We start from the raw sequence: 21,269 nt of genomic DNA on the forward strand, positions 1-21,269 counted from the left end.
CATATATATAACATATATATACACACACATGCCTGCATATACACATCCATCATCTATATATATATATAACATATATATATACACACAGATGCCTGCATATACACACCCATCATCTACATATATTTAACATATATATACACACACATACCTGCATATACACATCCATCATCTATCTATATATATAACATATATACACACACTTACCTGCATATACACATCCATCATCTATATATATATATACAAACATGCCTGCATATACACATCCATCATCTATATATATATAACATATATACACACACATACCTGCATATACACATCTATCATCTATCTATCTATATATATAACATATATATATACACACATGCCTGCATATACACATCCATCATCTATGTATATATATAACATATATATACGCACACATACCTGCATATACACATCTATCATCTATATATATATATGTAAAAATATGGCTAATTAGTAAAACATTGGTTTGAAGCAGCATAGATTAAATTAAAAACAAAACAGAATTGACTTATCGGTTACGCTCAGGAAAATCACTGAGCTTGTGGATATAAGGGAAATGTCAGACAGGCACCAGTAATGGGATATTATTATGACAACGTCCAATCTTTCTCTGGAAGCTGGGCAAAGGAGCAGCAAAACGCCTTCAGGAGCTGCTGTTTGGAGATGGTCCTCCTTCCCCAGAATCCTGGGCTGAGGGGCCCGTGGCCTCTTGGGGAGTCCCCAGCCTGGCGGGAGACACAAGTGGGAAGTGGGGGTTTTGAAGATGGAGAGCAGCAGGCGGTGAGCAGCATGTCTTTCTCCTCAGTGGACGATGCCGTGATGGACAACGTGAGGCAGATCTTTGGCTTTGACAGTAACAAGAAGAACTTGGTGGATCCCTTCGTGGAAGTCAGCTTTGCAGGGAAAATGGTAAGAAGCAAGCAAACAAGAGGACTTGCGGGAGGGTGGCAGCTGGCGTCTCTGTGAATGGGCTCTGGGCACTGTCCTGCCGTGCAGCACAGATTTTGGGGTGCACAGGGCCTGCCATCGGAGGCTGTGTACCTGGGATGTGGGGGCACTGATCACGGGACACGGGGTGAGACACGCAGGCCCAGCTCTCTGGGGCTGCCACACACACACACAGGTCTGCCCACGTGTGTGAGACAGACAGACAGGTGTGGATGGACACGGAGGGGACATAGGGATGGTGGATAGAGACAGGAATATTTGGGGGAAATTAAGCAATAGTAAGTAAAGCAAACCAGATGTGAAGGCACAATGATAGGAAACAAACAAAAAATATGCAGTAAAACCATAATGATTATTTTTAGACAGTTGTGCCAGGAGTTGAGTGGAGTAAGGCCACTCTGGTGGGGATCCTGGGGATCACATACCTCCCTTCCTTCCTGCCCAGAGCGGGGCTGTGGCTCCTGTCCCTCTTGACTTCTGCCTGGGGCTCTTTCCTCCATCGCACTTCAGGGCCGGCTTTGCCCACCCTCCAGGCTCTCCCTGACAGCCTCGGCTGCCCCCATCGCCTCTCACGGAGGAATCCACAAATGTGTCTAACTCTGAGCCTTCCCTTCAGCCCCGGAACTCCCTGCGGCTTTGCACGCCTCTACGTGCTGCCCACCCGCCTCCCGCTCGCGCTGTACAGGAGCCGTTTTCTGCCTACACCGCCCCACTTCCAGAAACTACTGTCTTTACCAGTACCACCATCGAAGGCAGAAAATGCGGGCCTGCCTTGATTCTTCCCTCTTTTTTTGACCTCTCTACATCAAGATCCCACTGCTAGCTTTTGCCTTTAAAAATCCCGAGTTCTTTTCTTCTCTCCATGCCCGTAGCCACTGTCTTCTCTCCCCCAGGCCACACCACAGCCTTGCGTCCGTTCTCTCGTCCGGGTTCTCACCGTAGAAATCCACCAGCATATTTAGTGTAAAAGACAGCCCTGTCTGTAAAATGAAGTTCAAACCGCATAACCTGGTTGACCAGAGCTCACCCAGCCGAACTTTCTGGCCTCATCTCCATGGCCAATATTAGCTTGTACGAGGGCGGAGCATCGCGCCCCCTCCTGGGCGGACGCGGCCCTGCAGCCCGCTCGGAGGGCGGAGTTGAGCGGGTTTCAGCGCCGCTGGCTCGCTCGCCGCGCTCAGCTTTGGGTATGAACCGCACAGCCCGCACGTGCCCGCGCGTCTTCTCGTCTGCCCTGCGGTCACGCCTCTAGCCTTTCCCCGGGCCTGTGCACTCCTGGCTCCTTCTTGGCCTTCCTCCCCACAAAATGTGCTGCATCGTTCAAGATCCAGTTTCTGTCACCCACACAGGCTTGCTGTGTTAATTCAGCCCTCCGGGCTCTACGCGGCCTTAGGCACTGCTCTCTTTAAGTCCGTTTTCCATTGCTTTAGGTTGTTCGTTAGCATCTGTTCCTCGGGAAACAGCCCGATCGCGCTTACTCTGTAACCTCAGAGCAGAGACTGTGGTGGAAATACTGGAAATGGAGGAGAATGACATATCCGGAGGGCTCGGCCTCCACCCCGGCTCCCGGAACCCCACTCCGCTGGACTCCCGGGTCCCACCATTGGAAACGGGCGGGCGGAGCCGGAGGGCTGAGAACCAAGCGCGCGGGCTCGCGCCTGCAGTCAGCTGCGCTTTGCTCCGGAGGCAGAGGCGGGGAGCGGGCAGACAGGCAGGCGTTGTAGGACAGTTAGGGGAGCCTTTACAAGCCTAACAACAAACGCTAAAAGCGAGGGTGGTGATGGAGGTGGTGTGCGCTTCCATTCAATACACAGCACTTTGCAGTCTTCCTTTTCAGTTAATCTATTCTTAGGTTCATTTTGGAAAGAAGGAGGGTCTGCTTGCCTATCCCACCAACAAAGGACCTTGAGTCAGGGGACCAATAGCTGAGGTCCAGGTTGATTTCAGGGAGGAGAAAGGCCTTGGATAAGCTTATTTCCTCTGCCTGCTACTGATACCGCCTACACCCGCCTCCGCTATTTTGTTTTCTTTCTTTCTTCTTTTATTTTCTTTCTTTCTTCTTTTATTATTGATGCACATATTTATTAAGGAATTTTGAAAACTACAGAAAAAAAGTAAATAACATTACCCGTGAAGCATCATACAAAATTTATGTTTGGTGCTTGTCTGTCTGGCTTTTTATTTTACTATGTATCAATATTAGATGCTTTATTGAAGCATTTTTTAATTATTTGAAAACACAAAATTTGGGAGAACTGTATTTACCTACTCGTACGGCCTCTACTTAGATGAAACAATTGTGACTGTTTTGCTGCATTTATTTTCTCTCTGTGTGTATGGATAATCGCCCCCACCCCCCACCCCTGCCCCTGAACTGAATCATTTGAAGTGTAGTTATACACTTGGCCTCTAAAGGCTTCAGCATACATCTCCTGAGAAAAAGGAAACTTTTGGTAACGGCAACAACATTATCACACCTTGGAAATTAGCAGTTATTTTCTACTCTTCTCAGATATTGGCTCATATAAATATCTTTGATTATCTCCCAAATGTCTTTCAGAGCTGGTTTAATTTTGTTCCAATCTAAGACCCAACTGGAATTTATGCTCTGCATTGGTGTCTTCTGTAATAACCTTACTCCCATCTCCCCTCCCATTTTTCTCAGCCCACGACATTGCATTTTTGAAGAGCACAAGCCATTTGTCCATGTCGTGGGTTTGTCCCACCATTTCATTCTGGTGTTGTTTAACTTATTTTTCTGGCCCCTGTATTTCGAAGTTAGGTCTCAGACCCGATTAAATTCAAATGAACTGTTTTGGCAGGAACACATCTTAGGTGGTGTTTTGTATGTTGTATCTGCATCACAACAGGAAACAAAATGTCAGCATGTCCCATCACTGGGTACTCGGTTAAGGTGGTGTCTCCAGGTCTCTCCCTTGTCAAAGCACACACTCTGCTTTGTGCTTTGCAGGCAATCTGTGGGCACAGTCTCAGTCTGCTGATATCCTGTTTCTCAATAACCTCTTACCTAATGGTCCACGTAGCCACTGACCTCCTTGCCTTTTTATTTTGTAAAGACGAGCTTCTCCTCCCTTTTTCCCCTTTGAGTGTTAACATGCTCCTTCATACTTATTAATTCAGTGTGTTAAAATCAGTCACTATGGTGCTGGATATGTGAACCCTCCTGCCTTTGAGCTGCTCCTCCAACCCAGGCTAATGCAGGGCTCATGGGAAATGTCTGTGGGAGAGGTAACACGGATTGTAAACTCATTCACACTGGGCTCTAAATGCTCACTGCGGGTCTTACACAAGTGCAGTTTTGGTTTGGGCTTTGGGCCAGAGTCTGATGCCCTGTACCTGGCCTTAGGAGGGACTGTGATGGGATGAATGAAGGCAGGAAGGAAGCAGGCAGTTTGGCTGGACACTTACTCCAAGGACCAGAATCAGTTTTCCCAGCTTGAGAGATGGGAAAGTCATGTCTCAAGACATGTGTTTTTATTCCACATTCCCAACATAGTGGGGTGCTGTGATGATGGCTAGAACCGAGACTGGCTTGCCTTCAGTTCAGTGGCTCTCCCTGAAGCTGCATCTCAGCGCCCTGAGGCTCCCAGCTGTACCTGGTTCCTTGCAGCCGTCACCTCCCTAGGTCTTCTTCTGTTCTGAGATGCCCTTGGCTGTCCCTGGGGATTTTTCTAGGAAGGTACCAATGTCTGGGGTGGGGGAGGGTGGTGGTGATGGAGGTGGGGGTCCTGACCCGGGCAAGGGGATATGTAAAGCTGGTTGGTGTGGCCCCTGGGCCTCTGTGTCCCCCACTGTCTGCCCCAGCCACCTCTTCATGGTCTCCCCTACTCTCTCTGCTGCCCTCATCTCGTGCCTCATCCTACCTGTCCCTCTCTTCGGCCTGGTGTTTCACTTTTTCTCATTACATCCGATTCAATTGTCCTGGGGATTTGTTTTCTGTGTTGCCCTAGCCTGGCCCTCTTTGCATTTCCTCTTATGGACACTTGGTGTCACTATTATCTACGCTGCAAACCACCTGGTTTGGCCATGCTGCTAAGGGGCTAGAAGGGTGTGTGTGTGGTGCATCCTCTCAAGCACATATCACACTTCTTCACGTATGGGGAAAAGACAGGGGAGGTACTTGGAAGGCAGAGTGGGAGGCTTTAAAGCAACTTTATTTTTTTCAAGAATAAAACTTATTGTAAAAAAAGATGAAAAATTCAGAGAAAAGGAAACTGATGCCTCATATTTCTGTACTGTGCACCACCTTGGAGATAAGCACTATTCACGTTTGTTTATATCTCCTGCTGCTCTCGCTCCTTCCATCTGGCACACCAACCCCTCTCCCCCTCCATCCCCCTCACCACCCTGCCCCACTGGAAAAAAACTGGATTCACAATACAGCTGGATTCAGCACACAGTCTGTCTTCGTTATTCACAGAGTCTGTATTTGCAGATTTGCCTACTTGCTAAAACTTATCTGTAGCCCCAAGCCAATCCTTACAGTGCTTTGGTCATCATTTGCGAAACTCGGGACAGTTTGATTGAGCTGAGGTGTGCGCTGCCAGCTCAGCCGGGCGCTGTGCTTCCTTGCTTGTTTGAGCCCTCGTCCTGTAACGTGTTTCTTCTGGTCTATTTGGTGCATTCTTTGCTTTTGCATTTTGGGGTGTTTTTTTTTTTGCTGGTGATGTCAGTGTTTACAGCGGCTCCCAAGTGTAGTGCTGAAATGCTGCCTAGAGTTTCTCTGTGAGGAGCCTGTGAGGTGCCCTGTGGAGAAACCGCGTGTTTGGTCAGTTTTGTCCAGGCATGAATTACAGAGCTGTTGGCTGTGAGTTCAGTGTTAATAAACCCACAGTATATTAATATAATGAGAAAGGTGTCTTGAAACAGAAACACACATAAAACAAAGTTACTGGTCAGTTGACCAAAAAAAGTTGTGACAGAGGCTTGCAGGCCCCTAACCCTGTGTTTCCCTTGGGAGCAATGCTTCAGTATTCACTAGCTGGTGTTCTTGGTCACTTACAGAATGTGTAACCACTGCCAGAATAAGTCAACTATGTCTACGTGGTTTGGTAAGCTGCGTTTGTTGTCTAACATTTCCTTAGGTTATTAAATAGTCTTTGAAATAAATTTTTGCTATCTGCTATAATATTTCATTAAACGAATATAACATGACATTTAAACTATTTTTGGATTTCTTTTTTTTTGGAATTTTCCTCTTTCATGAACAACTCTGTGAGGAACATCAGTGTATAGGAATCTTTGTCCACACTCTGCTTTTTCATAGGGAAGTTTCTAGAACCAGGTCAGAGGGCATGCTTATTTTTGAGTATTTGATACAGATGGCCAAATGGCCTTCTGTCATGAAGGGAAGGAGAGTTAAAAAAAAAAAAAAAAGACACAGATAAGAGGTGGAGAAGGAGGAGGGGGAGGAGGGAGCTCGGTGTGGGGAGAGGAGTGGGGGGTGGAAGGCTCTGGGTGCTTCTAGGGACAGAGGTCGCGCTGGCCTGTGGTGTGGTGGGGGCCCTGCTGTTCAGGCTCCCGCACACACATCTTGGCGGCTCTCTCAGAGGGACCCTCCAAGGGCAGACAGGTCGAAGTGCTCGCTGGGGAGAAGGCCTGTGGCTCCCCGGGCGCAGGGCTCGGGGAGGGAGGGTGGGGACCACCTGTGCCTCTCATCCAGGGAGCTGAGCAACGATGTTGGCAGGGCCTGTCTGCTGTGTCTGATGAAAAAGTCTTCCATTCCTTTCTTTTTCTCTTTTGTTATTTCAAACTTTTGTTCATCTAAGTTTTGAATTAGATAATACGTCTCTTGTGCATACCACATCCACTTACTTATCATCCGCCACGAGAGCCCTGCCTCTCACCCTGCACCTGCCCAGCAGTCCCCTAGTCCTCTCCTCCCTTGCACGGGAAATCACTGTTGGTTTCTTTTGCACCATTCTGGCTTCATTATGTGCATGCCACATGTCTGACCATAAATTCTTACCTTTGAGCCTTTAACGCACATGGTTGCACATGATACTTACTGCTTTGCACCTTGGTTTTTTTCACTTAATAATACACCTCAAAAGTTGTTTCATGCCGTAGAGTGGTCCTCATTCTCTAGAACAGCGTAGCGCCCCATTCTGTGGATGGGCCATTCTTTATCCAAGCTGTCCTCTGTTGGTGGCTATGCGGGTTGTTCCACGTCCTCCCTAACTGGAGTTAGGCTGCAGAGAATAATCTCAGACGTATGTTATTCTGCACATGTGCAAGTATTTCTGTAGGATAATGTCTAGAGGCAGAACTGGTAGGTCAAAGGGCATCTGCATTTGTAATTTTGAAAGGTAGTGGCCAACTGCCCTTTGGAGAGGGTGAGTTGCTCTCTCCCCACCAACAAAATCTGAGCGAGCAGTTTCCCATTGCCTTGCTAAGACACGGCTGACAGGCTTTCGAGATTTTTATGACTCTGATAGATGAGACGCGGTATTTCATTCATTTTGTGTTTCTTCAGTTATGAGGGAGATGGCACCTCGTTCTGTGTGCTTTTGCAGCCCTTGGTGTACCCACTCCTGAGGACTGTGAGTCCCACTCTGCCTTTTGTTCCATCTGATTGTTGGTTTCTCTTCTTTCCTTACTCCTTTCCTTGCTCACACAAGGGCCAAATCCTGGCACCCATCCCTACCCCCAGGCTTTGCCTGGGCTCTTCTCACAGGGAGGGGGGACGATGGGCACGGGGCCGATCCTGGGTGGACCAGGGATGAAGAAACAGTCCTGGCCCCTGGGGAAGCCACACTCTCATTTGATGGAGAGTCTTGTCAGTTGCTCATTCGATGAGATAATTGTGTAAATGCTTCGCACAGTCAGGGCCCACAGTCAGTGCGCTGAGGAAGGCTGCTCCTCATTTCCATGTGTAGGACACACAGCTTCCAGCATCTGAAGTAGAGCCTTCGCCCACTGCCCTGCGTGGGTGCAGGGTGCTCCCGGCGGCATCGGTGCCTCCCTGGGGACTCCCAGCGCAGAGTAGAACACGTGAGCTGCTGGTTTGGATCCAGTTCTCGCCTCTGCTAGGTTTCTTGTTGTGGAAAGCCCAGTCTTTTGGGCAGGGCTGACTGGAGGCAAACTGTGGCTTATGAGGCTTGTATCTTAGCTGAATTTTCATCTTCCTCTCAGAGTACTGGTGTATAGCCCCCTGCCCAGCCCCTCAGCTCCCTTTTCCTCTCCCCCTCCCTGCGCTCACAGTCTTCCAAAGGGGCAGGTGATCTGCGCTGATGGGCGAACGGAATTGCCTCAGATGCTAGGACTCCTGGGAAAGCTGGTCTGGACTCAGGGTCGTGGCCATAATGGGAGGGAAGGGAAGGGAACTTCCAGCCGGAGGTATGAGATAAGGGAGAGGGTTGTGACTTTCAAATAATCTGTCCCTCCCTCCATGTCCCAGTGGGGCTGACCTACCATTGAGCTTTGTCTCTGGAAAGATTCCTGGTACTAAGCCCACTGCCTCAGGTTCCATAGCCCCCAGGGCCTTCTGCCCAGCCCGAAGCGTGGTCAACATGGCCGACAATGGCTGCCCGTTGGTGTGGTGGTTGCCAGGGCTACCCAGAGTCCCCTCAAAGCTCCATTCACCTATCCTCTGTGTCTTCAGCTCTGCAGCAAGATCCTGGAGAAGACGGCCAATCCTCAGTGGAACCAGAGCATCACACTGCCCGCCATGGTGAGCCTCACCTCCACGAGCCAGGGCTCCTAGCCTCCCGCTCCCAGGAGGCCTGGGCTCCCAGCCTTCCCAGCTCCCGCCTGCCTCCCAGACTTCCACTTCTTCAGAAGGCCTCCACCCCGACACGTCTTGCTTCCCTCCTTAGTTTCCGTCCATGTGTGAGAAAATGAGGATTCGTGTCATAGACTGGTGAGTCCTGCGTCTGGGGGCCTTTAGAGGTGGCTGTTGTCGGGGTCACCGGGTCCTTGCTTTCCTTGCGTTCAGTCCGCATGCAGCGGGGGAGTCTCTTTCAGGTGAGGAGGTGGCCTCACAGGGAGGTTGGAGAAGGAGAGGGCTTGGGCTATTAGGAAGCTTACTCACAGCGGGCTGGGACGGCTCCAAGAACCAGAGATCCCTGGGGCCAGGAGGGCCCAGGGAGCCTTCCTGGGGAAGTGGGGTTTGGGGAAGTTCGAGATGAAGGCATCCTAATGAAGACAGGATCAGAAGCAGAGGCAAGGAGGCTGCAAAGAGCAGAGCTTCCAGTAGGGTGGACTGAGACTCCCCAAGGGCTGGTAGGATGGAACAGATCTCCAGGCTGGGGAAGGGGGCCGGGTTGCCCAAGCAGGGAATGGCACTGCCCTTGGCAGCAGGGGAGTAGCCACAAGGCCATCCTGGAAAAAATGGCATCCAACTCTTGTGAGTGTCTGCGTGCTCCAGACCCTCTGCCTGTCTCACGTGATGCTCAGCTCGACTTGGTACAGCCCGACCTTACAGACGAGGGAGCGTGTCTGGATAGACTGAGTGCCCTGTCTGGGGGGACAGCTGGAAGCAGCCGAGGCCAGGCTCGAACTCAAGCCTGTGCTTAACCTCTGGGCCATGTGTGGAGGTGCCCTGTCTCACACCCGAGGGCTGCAGGGGTCTGCATGTGCCATTTCCAGGACTGTCCCTACACCAGGCTTCCCCCAAAGAGAGAGCTGTCCTTTCTCTGCCCCCAGAAAGTCTTGGCCGTGCGGTTCCCAGCGTGTTGTCCTTTGGTCTTCGGCCCATGTCACCCCCAGCCAGGAGGATAATGAGAGACTGGGGAAAACCCCCAGGCCACAGAGCCATTAAAGTGCGCGCCAGGTCCCCAGCCTGAGAGAGAACAGCTTGTGAGAATTAGAGAGGAAGGGAGTGTGAGGAGGGCCAGCAGGGAGAGGCCTCTGGGGCCCCGACCGCCGATCTGCTCTGTGGGAGGCGGTTTGGGGCGACGAGCTCTGTGTTCACAGAGCTGCCCCTTCACCTCTCTGTATGTGCGTGCACGAGTGTGCCCTGGGTGCAGGTCTGTGTGTGGCAGTGTGAGGGAATGCACGCGGGCGCCATGACCCCTGTGTTGTGCATGGGCCCCGCCCGAGTCCGTGTGAGGCACCGACATACTGTACAATCCAAACACATTACGGAATCTGGTGGTTGCCTCTCTGGTTTAGGTTGAAGTGGCATTTTTATTGTGAGTCTATTTTCAGACTTGCTGTATTTTCCAAAAGCAACCCCAAGCCCCAAAACCCAACTCTTGGCCTGAAATCATTCTGCTGCTGCAAGTTCCTATCCAGAAAAAGGCTTTCTTCCCAGAAAACTCAGATAAATTTGTACTATTACCTGAATCCTGGAAATACGATATGGTCCATATGGTCTTTTCTCTGTAACTTAATCTTCCATTTCAGTTCTTGAAGAATTCTTTTCATTAAAAAACAAACCCCCCCAAAACTACCCCCTCCTCCTCAGAAAAACCTGACTCAAAACCTCTCTCTTCCCGTTCTATTTTCCCATCTCATCAGATTCAGGTGAGCCCAGAGGTCAGAAATCCTATTTTGCTCCAAGAGCTATTGGTCTTCTCTAGGGTTTGGTCGTGAAGGCAGTTTAGAAGTGTTGTCAGCTGTCAATTATCTGGTGTTGATAATCTCACTGTAAAACATTTAAGGGACTCTTTACTTCCCCATTTCTATTAACGTCACTCACCAGGAATAGTGATACAGATCTGTGCTGACAATTCACTCTTCCTAACGTAGCCCCCGCCCTGATAGAAAACTTTAAAGCTTAACAACCTCCCTGGGAAATACAGAGAGGAAGGAAGGGAGCAGCAAAGATCTGGTGTCTGAAGGCTGTGAGATTTAAAAGAAAAATGATATCACCATGCTCAGGTGGGTCTTTCACTGTGAAGCACGTGGATGTCATCTCCTGAAGCCACCTGTGGCCAAGGGGTGCACAGCAGGAAGAGAGGGCTGCTGGGTTCCAAGGCAGGGGAGAGGCACATGGGGAACCTTCTGGAAGGAGATAGAGCCTGCCCCTCCAGTCTTGGCACTGTGATGTTTTTGGACTGGAAACGTCTTTGCGGTGAGAGACTGTCCTGTGCATTGTAGGGTGTTTGGCTACAGTCACGGCCTCTCTCTATGGCTCTCCTCTATACCAAAAATATTTCCAGTGGCCAAATGTCCTGGGGTCAAAAGTCTCTGGATTGAGAACTCTCGGTCTAGCCTCACAGAGAAGCAGCAGGTTTCTGCAGGCACGGCTCTGGTTTCCCCATGAGGCATATCTTGCTCAAGCCCCACCTTTGTCATCCTGCCAACCTTAGCTTCTTCATCTAAACTGGGGCTAACTGCAGGACCTGCCTCAGAATCCTGCCTCAGGATTAAATGAGCCAAGTCCCGTGACAGTTTCAGCACAGTGCTTGGCTCTCAGGAGGTGCCCAGCAAAAGGTGGCTGTTACTATATATGGTTGTCAAGGGGGCAGGTGTGGGGCAGAGGAAGGGTCTGCACAGAATGCTCAGTCCTGGAGCTTCCCCCATGGCCCCCTATGCTGGGTAGGAGGGGAGAGGCCTTCTTTGGGGAGGTAGGATGAGTCCCATTTTGGAGCCAGAAGCCGTGTGGACCTTGGTGAGAGCACTGGGCCGGGAGTCAGGATATGAGTTTCTGTCCTGGCTCCTCACCTCCCTCCCAGGCTGACCTTGGGCCCGGACTTTGCAGCTCTGAGCCTGTTTCCTTCCATCTGTGCAGTAGACAGTTAATAAAAATACCTATTCCCCAAGGCCATTGTAAGGATCCTTGGTGATCAAGGAAGTTAAAAGTGCTTTGTCACATACAAAATCAGATACAAAAAAAGAGCTCTGTATTAGCTACCCTAAGCTAATTAAGACTGTGGACTTCCTTGGAGAGAGAGTTTCTTTCTGGTTGCCTGATTTTTCTCCTTGGTCTGGTATGTCTTAGCTCTCAGAGCCTTGCTCTCCCTGGGCCTGGGGGTCTGGCTCCCTGGGCGGCCTCCTGCTCCCCTGCACTGCTCATGCCTCAGGCCTCCTCCCTTTCAACCTGCAGCTGTGCCCACAGACCTCCAGCTTGGCTGCTGGGATTGCTGATGGACTGGGTCCCCCCCAGAGGAGTCCTGAGTAACACTTTCTTTCCAGTCTCTTTTTGCCGAACATTACTAGGCCTCCATAACACCCCTAGTGTGAAGACTGGGACCCCGAACGATGCATAACTCCGGCCATTTCCTCCCTGGGTGGGTTGTGGCCTGCGAATCCCGCCCTTGATCAGGCCCTTTCTACCCCTTGATCTAGGGACCGCCTCACCCACAACGATATTGTGGCCACTACCTACCTGAGTATGTCGAAGATCTCTGCCTCTGGAGGCGAGATAGAAGGTGAGTGCCCCCCTGTGCTGCCCTCTGGCCTCCGTGCTCTCCCCTGCCCCACCCCTACTGTCTTACAGCTCTAGCTTTGAGAGTTTGCAGAAAAGGGAGTCTGTAAGGCCTTCGTTGCCCACTTCCCAGGAAGAAGGGCTTTGGCCGGTGAGAGAGATGGGCTTGTGTTGAGGACTGGCCTCACCGTGGAAGGTGGGTACACCGTCAGATGGTCTAGAGAGATCCATTCCTGCAGGTGATCTTGGTGGCTGTGGCCACACCATCCACCGGGTTCTGTGTTGGCTGACTGTTTTCTAGCAGTTCCTATTCTGAAATGGCTTTCATTGGTCTGTTGGAAAGTAGTGCGTGATCATTTTGTACAATTTAAAAGAGATAATCTGAAAGAACATATACAAATTCACTCAGAATTATCCATCAACCTCTCCTCCAGAAAAGAGGTAAATATTAATATTCTGGGACCTGTTTGTGTGTATGTGTGTATATGATAAACAATGTTTTGAATAATTTTTAACTGTTTTGACAATTGGTTTTTGTCACTTGGCAATATAACATAGATGTTTATTCATGCTGTTAAATTTTCTTCTACAATATGGTGAACGCGCCATCGACCACATTAACTAAAGGCTGAATATTTAGGTGCTTTCTAATTTTTCCATGTTATAAGGGGCTGACTTGATATTGAGTGTTTTTGTAGCTGAATCGTTATGTAATTCCTGATTTTTCTTTTGCATAAACGCCTTGAAGTGGAATTGCTGTGTCAAAAGATTTGAACATTTTAAAGCTTTTGGTGTATATAAAAATTGCCCCACAAAACGACTGGACTCATTTATACTCTAATCTCTCAAGCTTATTTTGCTACATCCTTATCAATACAAAGTAAGATAATAATGATATTTTCAAAGAACTTTGTCAATTTGTTGGGTGCATTTCATTGTTGCCTTAATTTTATTTCACTGATATCTGGTAAAGTTGACCAATGTACATTTTAAAATATTTAATAATCATCTTACATTTACAGATTATATATTTTTTACAAATTATATATATTTATATACTTTAAAATTTATTTGGGTGTAAATTGCCTATTCATGCTTTTGTCCATATTTTTGATGGTATGTTTGTCTTTTTCACATTGTTTTTTCAGAGTTCTGTATGTATATGGAGGTTAACTTTCTCCCGTCATCTATGTTGTAAATAATTTTTGTTAATTTTATCATTTAATAGTTTTTAACTATTAAATTTAAAAGTTTTATGTAGCCAAATATATTAATCTTTTCCTTAGTGAATTAGGCAAGGGTTTAACATTACTTTTTAAAAAATTGTTCTTTGGTGATACCAACACTATATATTGAATATTCTTTTCCCTACATTTTGAAATGCCACTTTTATCCCCTACTAAATTCCTCAGTGTGTTCTTGGTCCTATTTCTTGATTTTCTATTATCTTTAATTGGTATGTCTGCTTATTATTTCTTAGGTTTTGGTATCTGGGCTGAGCTGGCTCTGTAAAATTAATTGGAAAGATTTAAAGTCTTTTCTAACATCTGGAACAGTTTATATAACATAAGAATATAGTCTTTTGAGGGTTTGAAAGAATTCACCCATAAAACCATGTGGGCTAGGTGCCCTTTCTGAGTGGGAGTTGCACTGGCTCTGAAACCTTTTCAGTTTTTCCTGTGCTCACTGGCATTTTTAGTTTGTTACTTTTACTACAATTAATTTTGATAATCTACATTTTCCTAGAAAAATATTTATTACATTGAGATCTTCTAATTTTTTTTATAGTATTGTGCAGAGCAATCTTTTATGATTTAAACAATTCTCTCTACTTTCTTATTTCTAATGATATGTGTTTGGATTTTCTTTTTTCTTGATTAGTCTTGCTAGAAGTTTTTCTTTCTCCCTACTGTATTGAACTTTTCAAAGAAAAGTTTCTGGATTTAGATATGAGTTCTAACGGGCTTCCCAGCTGTGCGATAGTAAAGAATCCATCTGTCAATGCAGAAGACACAAGAGACTTGGGTTTGATGCCTGGGTCAGGAAGATCCTCTGGAGTGGGAAGTGGCAACCCACCCCAGTATTCTTGCTGGGAAAATTCCATGGACGGGGAGCCTGGCGGGCTATAGTTCATGGGGTCACAAAGAGCTGGACACATCTGAATGAATGTGCACGTGTGCACTTTAGTTCTAATATTTTCTAACTTTTTATTCTCTCATCTTTTAAATCTTTTCTTTAACTCTCTTTAGACATATTTCACTGTTTCCTTTTTAACTTTCTAATTGTGTGCTGAGTTGCTCAGTCGTGTCTGACTCTTTGTGACCCCATGGACTATAGCCCACCAGGGTCCTCTGTCCATGGCGATTCTCCTGGCAAGAATACTGGAGTGGGTTGCCATGCCCTCCTCCAGGGGATCTTCCTAACCCAGGGATAGAACCCAGGTCTCCTGATTGTAGGTGGATTCTTTGCTGTCTGAGCCACCAGGGAAGCCCAACTTTCTAGTTAACTTGTGTTTATTTTCAGTATTTCTTATTTAAGTAATGGAAGTATGGTTTCTGCCACATATGTCGTGCTTTTGGCCTTCATCAAATCCCAAGGTTGTATTTATCTCTATTTTTTACTTTTATTTTTTACATTTAGATATTTAATCTGTTTTGAGCTTCTTTTGATGTGTTTTCTGAGAGCAGTTTGATTTGATTCCTTTATAGTTTTTTTTTTTTTCTGGCTTGTAGGAATGTTTCTTTTTACTTGTAGTATAAAAAATTATTTTGATCTGTCTAGGAGCAGGACTCTTGAATTTTTTCTGAGACACGGTGAATTCTTAAATCTGAGTTGAGGAATGATTTCATCTACTCTAATATTGTTGTCTGAGCAGCTGAAGGCATGGTGTGGGGTGGGATAAGAGCTGTTCTGGAGCCAGGGAGCTCCAAGAGAGTTGTTCCAGTCTCCTCCCACCAGGCCCAACCTTGTAAGGTCCTTACAAAAATCCAGTGAGACTATAAATGTCACATTCTGGAACACCATAAACCCTAAAGCAATGTTGCTCTTTAGTATCATGATTATTGGCTTTCTGCATCCCTATTCTGACTTGTCCCCCCCATGCCAATTCTGCTTTTTACTGCTTCCCATGTGGTTTAAAATTGGCTATTGCATTTTTAGTTTCTTGTCATGCCTTCCTTTCCCTCCATCTTTCCTTTTATATTTTCCTTTTCCTCTTTGTTCTCTCCCTCATTTTGTTTTGTTCCACAAAAGCTATGTCTTCCTGCACTCTACTGAGGATTCCAAATCATTTCTTGAGAGTTCAAGGCGAACACCCTCCTGAATTTTACAGATGTTGTTTCCTCCCTATTTCCCTATCCTGGTTGGCCCTCTATTTTCCCCCTCCCCTTTTATTCACTCTCACACTCTCGCAAGATCTGGCCAGTGTTGGTGTCTTTCCACAGACAGGATGTGTGGGTCTCCATCCATCATCTTCTCAGATCTTTATCTGGAGGTCAGGTTAGCATGCCTAGTTTCTGGCAGATTCCACCTAACACTTTTGAAGTTGACCAGTCTCCTCTGGATTCTCTGAAACATTTAAAAATATATATATGCAAGTAAAAAATTCTACAATGAACTTCCAGTTTCCCTCCCGATGCGTTAACCTCTAGCTGCCATGCTCATTTCATCACTGATACTTGTAATTGTCGGAATATACCAAGACTCCTTCCCAGAAGGCCCTGCTATAAGGGTTCCTCCTGCCCCAGCCCCTCCCTGTCCTGACTGTGGGAACTGCTGGTCCCAGGATGCGGCCCTCCCGTAACTGCTGTTCCGATAGTTGGATGCAGAGGGAGGAAGACGGGAAGTGAGGGCAGTGTGTCATGGAGGTGGGTGGGAGAGACGCTGTCCTAGGCTCCTCAGGGATCAGAGCTCCTGCATGGAAGGAATCTCTTCTCCAGTTTGCTGGCTAGTGCTGTCCCTGTCTCTGAGTCCAAGGGCAAATGTTGGTAGAGGCACAAAGCGCCTTTCTGACTGGTTTCCAGCAGCACTGTTTCACGAGGCTACCGCTCTGCCTGCTGTCAGCCACCCGAGGGAGAGTTTAGATGACTGTGCCCTCATCAGTCTTCATGTCTTGGTGGTGGTGTTGACCTTGCTCTTTTCCAGGGTTATCTTGAGTATTTGAGTGGGAACATGAGAAAGATATTTATTTGGTCACTAGATGGCGCTCAAGCCATGGGCAACCCATTGTGGTTCATGGACCACGGGCTCCCACAGTTTGTTTTGGACATGAATGAGAATCTTCTTGTCACCAGCTAACCAGTTTTAAATACAGTTAAATAGCTTGGTCTCTGTAGCAATAAAACAGTTAGACTTATTGCTCAAACTGGAGCTGTTCTCAAGCTCTCTCTAGGCCTGGAAGGTTAGCCCTTGCCTGCCTCCCTGCCAAGCTTCTCCCACTTGTCCTGAGGCCACCTCTGAATGTCACTCCAACTTTGAGATCTTTTTGTTTTTCTCCGCCCTAGGATGTTCCAGAATATCTGGGTGATGCGTGGCCCTTGCTTTCCCCACTACTCTCAAAGCTCAAACTAAACCAAACTATAAAAATGGATTCTTTCTCTATATTCTCCAGCCTCACGGTGCACCAGATTATTTAATCCAACCAGGAGTTTTTGTTTCCATGTTTTTGTTGTTATTTCCAGCTAGGACAGGACCTAACGCTAGCTTCTTAAGCACTTTTGCCTGCAGGTTTACCTGGGCACACTTAAGTATTCCTTGGACCCTATGCTCCAAAGCATTTAGTAAAAAATTTATTTATTTATTTATTTTTTAATGAGGAGTGCTTTCCTGAGAAGCCTCAGTCCTTTCGAAAGGTAGCAGGCACATGAGCCCCATGAAACCTACACAAATTCTTTTGTAACTTTGTACATATGAAAATCATGCTACATAAATAGCACTCAGGCAGTTTTTTCCATGGCTACAAAATCCAAAGTTCGTTTCTTTTTGTCTTTGGAACATAGATGATGAGGATTTCCCAGCAGTTCTTGGTTTCTCCTCCTGCCTGGCGCTGGCTGGAGTCAGGCAGCCAAGCCGTGGGCGTGGGAGATGTGCTGAGAGGCAGAGGGAGCGGCTGGGCTGGCCGCAGGTAATGGCCTCAGATGCTCCAGGAGAAGGGGGTCCTGAGCTGGGAGGGCCTGCCCTGTACTTGCACAGGTGAGGGAGCTGGGCTGGGCTGCTCAGACCACAGGACTGGAAGCATTCATCTGTGTTTTGTGGCTTCCCCAGCCTCTGTTCCTTGGGCTTAGGGAAAACACACCAGAACACTTGTGTTTTGGCAGAAGAGTGGTGAGGACTAAATAGAGGCTTTGTCTTGGGGGCCTTCACTGATGACTCTGCCCTTGACTTTATGAGCTGTCTGCAGACACAAGCATGATCCTCACACCTGGAGACCTGTGACCCTACCCCCGGATTAGGAGCCGTTGGCCTTAGTTGTCGGCAGGGCCCTGTCTTACTATGCCTCATTCTGTGCCTGTTAGGTTTGTGGAACAAACCAATGAATGAATGAGGCAATTAGTGAAAAAGGTGTGGTTGGGAACCAGGCTGTTTGGCAGTCCCCTAGCTTGGTCCTCCCAGCCACCAGAGGCACGTGTTGTTCAGATGACCGGTGGGACTAGAGGCCAGCTGTCTCTGGGCTGGGCACTAGTTTGCAGCCAGAACGCAGAGTTGGTCTGTGGGTGGAAAGCTGTGTTTGCTTCTGTGAGGAGCACACAGGGGTCGGAACTATGACCTTGGCCTCATTAGCCCTAGATAACTGGCCAGGCCTGTTTGCAATCATTTGAAGGAGCTTAAAGTAGAATCTGTTTCCTTCCGGTGGGCCCTGGTCGTGCTCTCCTGGGGGTGCAGCTGTGCCCGGGTCGGTCCTCTGTGGTTACTGAAACTCTCCTATGACCAGAGGCCTCACTCCCCTCCTGATGAAAACCTATTCCTGTGGATATGAAAATGGCCATGAATTATGGTCTATGCATTCTGACTCCTGCCAGCCGGCATTCCTAGCTGAGGCCGGCTGTGGAGAGCTGAGGGGCTGGGTCCCAGGGCCTCAGGCCCCCCCATCCTCCAGTCCACCTCTGCTCACTTGGTCTGCTCCGTCCTTGTATCCACGTTCTCTCTTCTCCATGCCCTTTCTTCCTGTGTCTCTGCTCATTCTTCCTTCCTGCCGCAATGTTTGCTCAGCTCTTGGCTCTTAATTCTGATCATGGAGCTATAGGAAAATAGCAATAGGTATTATTTCTTGAAGGAGACCAATAGGTAGAGGTGATCAATGAATGAAAATAATTAGATATTTCACCAAACACAACCCCAGGTCAATCAGGACCCCAGACTGGGCCGCACTTGGATGGTTGGAGGAGGGAAGGTCAGAGTGTGGCAAGAGGCAGAACCAGAGAGGACAGTAGAAGGAGACGAGGACTGCATACTCCTTTGGGGGCGTCTTGTACTTGTCTTGAAGTGAAGTTGGAAGTCTACCAGAGCATCTCCTTCCTTGCTTCTCTTATTTCTAGACCCTTCTTACCCAGGTTTAGGGTACACCCAAGAGTAGAACCTTCAGCTAATGGACAGTGTCTGGCACTGTGCTTCATTTGAAACAGCAGGTGCCAAAAGCCTCCTGTTTCAGAACTGTGCCCAGTGCCTGCTGTTGTGAAAATGCAACATGGTGCCCTTAGTGGTAATTCTAGAAATGACCACTAGGTGGAGATCTTGCGCCTTGAAATGCCTCCACTCCATGCAGTCAACCTGCCTGTGGGGTGGAGAGCTGTGTGTGCCTAGCTCCGACCCTTTCACGTTTCCCTCATCCTTTCTTGGCATCTGTACTTTGTTTTCCCCTCTTATCTGGCTATAATATGGCAAAGCATATATATATATATATATATATATATTTTTTTTTTTTTCCCCTGTGTTATTCCTTGAATGTATTGAGTCAAGTTTTCAATCAACAGACAGAACATACAGCCCTGCAGGCAGCCAGCGGCGCTCACACTGGGGCACTGGGACTGTGTCTGGCTGAGGGGGGTGCACTGATGACTTAGTGGGTGATAAATTCACAGCTGGGCTGGCCTTGGGATCTCGGTGCACATCTGTTTCCCGTCCAGGAGCTATTCCCTTCTGTCTGTCTGCCAACTGTCCATCCACAGTGCCTCGTTCACCTAATCGGTCCTCCACCCAGCCATGCCCATCCTAACCCCTCTTCCATTTCTTTACGCTTCAGAGGAGCCTGCAGGTGCGGTCAAGCTTCCTCCAGCCACAGAACGTACGTGCTCTCACCTCCGGGATGATGAGGGAGTTGGGCCTCAAGGTTTTTACTGGAGGGGCAAGGGCGCTGGTTGTGGGGAAGTGTTCCATTTGCCTGTGGTGGGCTGGAGATTCCCCACCACAATCCCCAAGCTTAACTTTGGCTGTTACCTCTCAGCCACGGTGGAATATGTAAATTGCTGGGAACGCTTCAAAGGCAATTCCCTCCCACTCTCTAACCCCCTTGCCGAATGTGCGGGGCCCTGGAACTCAAATGAGTTCACTCTCTCTAGCAGGGTTGGGGGTGGAGCAGGCAGGGGGTCCATGATGAGGAAGGGGAAGTGTGAATCCTCCCAGGGACCGGGAGGAGGCCGGGGTGAGCTGAAAACTCTTGAAGTTGAAATGAGCAAGGTAAATTATAGTCAAGATGATTAGTATAAATAATTAATCATGCTCACAACAGCTCCATCAGGTCTTTCGCCCTCATCCTGAAAGCCAGAGTGTGTGCTGGGGACTGGAGGAGGAGTGATGCGGGGTGCAGGGCTCTGGAACAGGCATAGCTTACTGCTCAGGGACGGGCTGAAGCCCAGGGTCCCTGGAACCCACCCCCCAGGGTCTGAGCACTCAGAGTCATCTCAGATAGTACCTGCTTCTGGGCCCACCTCCCACCTTTGCCATTCTGGAAACGGCCTCTTCCTCCTGGCTTTTCAGGATTCTCAGAGTTTGGCCATTGAAGGCCCGTCCTAGGAAACTTGGCTGTCAGCTGGAAAGTCATGACATTAACAAAAGAGGGCCGTCAAAAAAAAAAAGGATGGAAATGATGTGGAGGAAAGATTTTGTCTCATCATTAGTGTAATTCTCCAACTCTCCTCCAACTTGCTCCACTGAAAGATCCTTCTTTGCACAAAGTGGGGAAGAGGAGGAGATGCCAGGATGAGTCAAGGCTATTAAATGGTCTGTCTCAACTTCATAAGGACACAGGGGTGGAGGAGACATGTGCCTGGGGCTGCCCTGTGTGTGGGGCGACATCGAGTTGGGCCCCCTCCCTGGCGTCCAGGAGATGATGTCTCTGGTGACCAGGCTCTCGGGCCTTCTTTGTGCCTCCCCGTAGGCTGGATGGCCTGAGACACAGATGGAAGGGCAGGGTGAGGAGGGGGTGAGCATGAGCTGGGAGGGGCAGGGCAGTGAGCCCGAGCCCAGCTTTGCATGCCAGCTGAGTGCATGGGCTTGAAGGTGAGACCACTGGGGTCATGCCTCTTTGCAGTCGTGTGTTCCTTTTCATCTCTCGGCCTCAGCTTCCTCATCTATACAACGAGACTAATAAAAACAATACAAATCTCCGTGTCTCGACATGGTGAGGATTAAAGTCCCGCAGGAGAGACAGCGGTAGCTCTCATGGGGGTCACTGTCCTTTATACGTTTGTGGGGGCCGCATCCTGTGCACGTGCGAGGCGCTGAGACCGGGGATGGGCTTGGCCTGAAGGTAGCAGGGTTGAGCGCTAGACATCTCGGCTGGGCTGGCCCCTCTGATCTGCGCCTATGTCTGTGTCTCCCAGTGGACGACCATCTAGGCTTCCTCCCCACCTTCGGGCCCTGCTACATCAACCTCTATGGCAGCCCCAGGGAGTTCACTGGCTTCCCGGATCCCTACGCAGAGCTCAACACGGGCAAGGTGAGCCAGACGGGAGCCCAGATCCTGGGG

General features: G+C 48.5%; 1 protein-coding gene across 15 annotated transcripts in view; it reads left to right on the plus strand.

Moving 5' to 3' along the window:
• Window positions 1-21,269, plus strand: part of DYSF (dysferlin) — a 222,678-nt gene that overhangs the window by 73,603 nt on the left and 127,806 nt on the right. For 9 of the 15 annotated variants that reach the window (XM_068979167.1, XM_068979199.1, XM_068979233.1 and 6 more), the window contains 5 exons: window positions 830-933; window positions 8,597-8,665; window positions 8,811-8,854; window positions 12,229-12,311; window positions 21,124-21,239. In XM_068979167.1, coding sequence (XP_068835268.1) covers window positions 830-933; window positions 8,597-8,665; window positions 8,811-8,854; window positions 12,229-12,311; window positions 21,124-21,239 — 416 coding nt within the window. Of the gene's footprint in view, window positions 1-829; window positions 934-8,596; window positions 8,666-8,810; window positions 8,855-12,228; window positions 12,312-19,544; window positions 19,587-21,123; window positions 21,240-21,269 lie in introns of all 15 variants that reach the window. The other 6 variants (XM_068979193.1, XM_068979226.1, XM_068979236.1 and 3 more) reach the window with 1 other exon arrangement.

This window comes from Capricornis sumatraensis, chromosome 1 (assembly GCF_032405125.1).
Source record: "Capricornis sumatraensis isolate serow.1 chromosome 1, serow.2, whole genome shotgun sequence".
Lineage (NCBI taxonomy): Eukaryota > Metazoa > Chordata > Mammalia > Artiodactyla > Bovidae > Capricornis > Capricornis sumatraensis.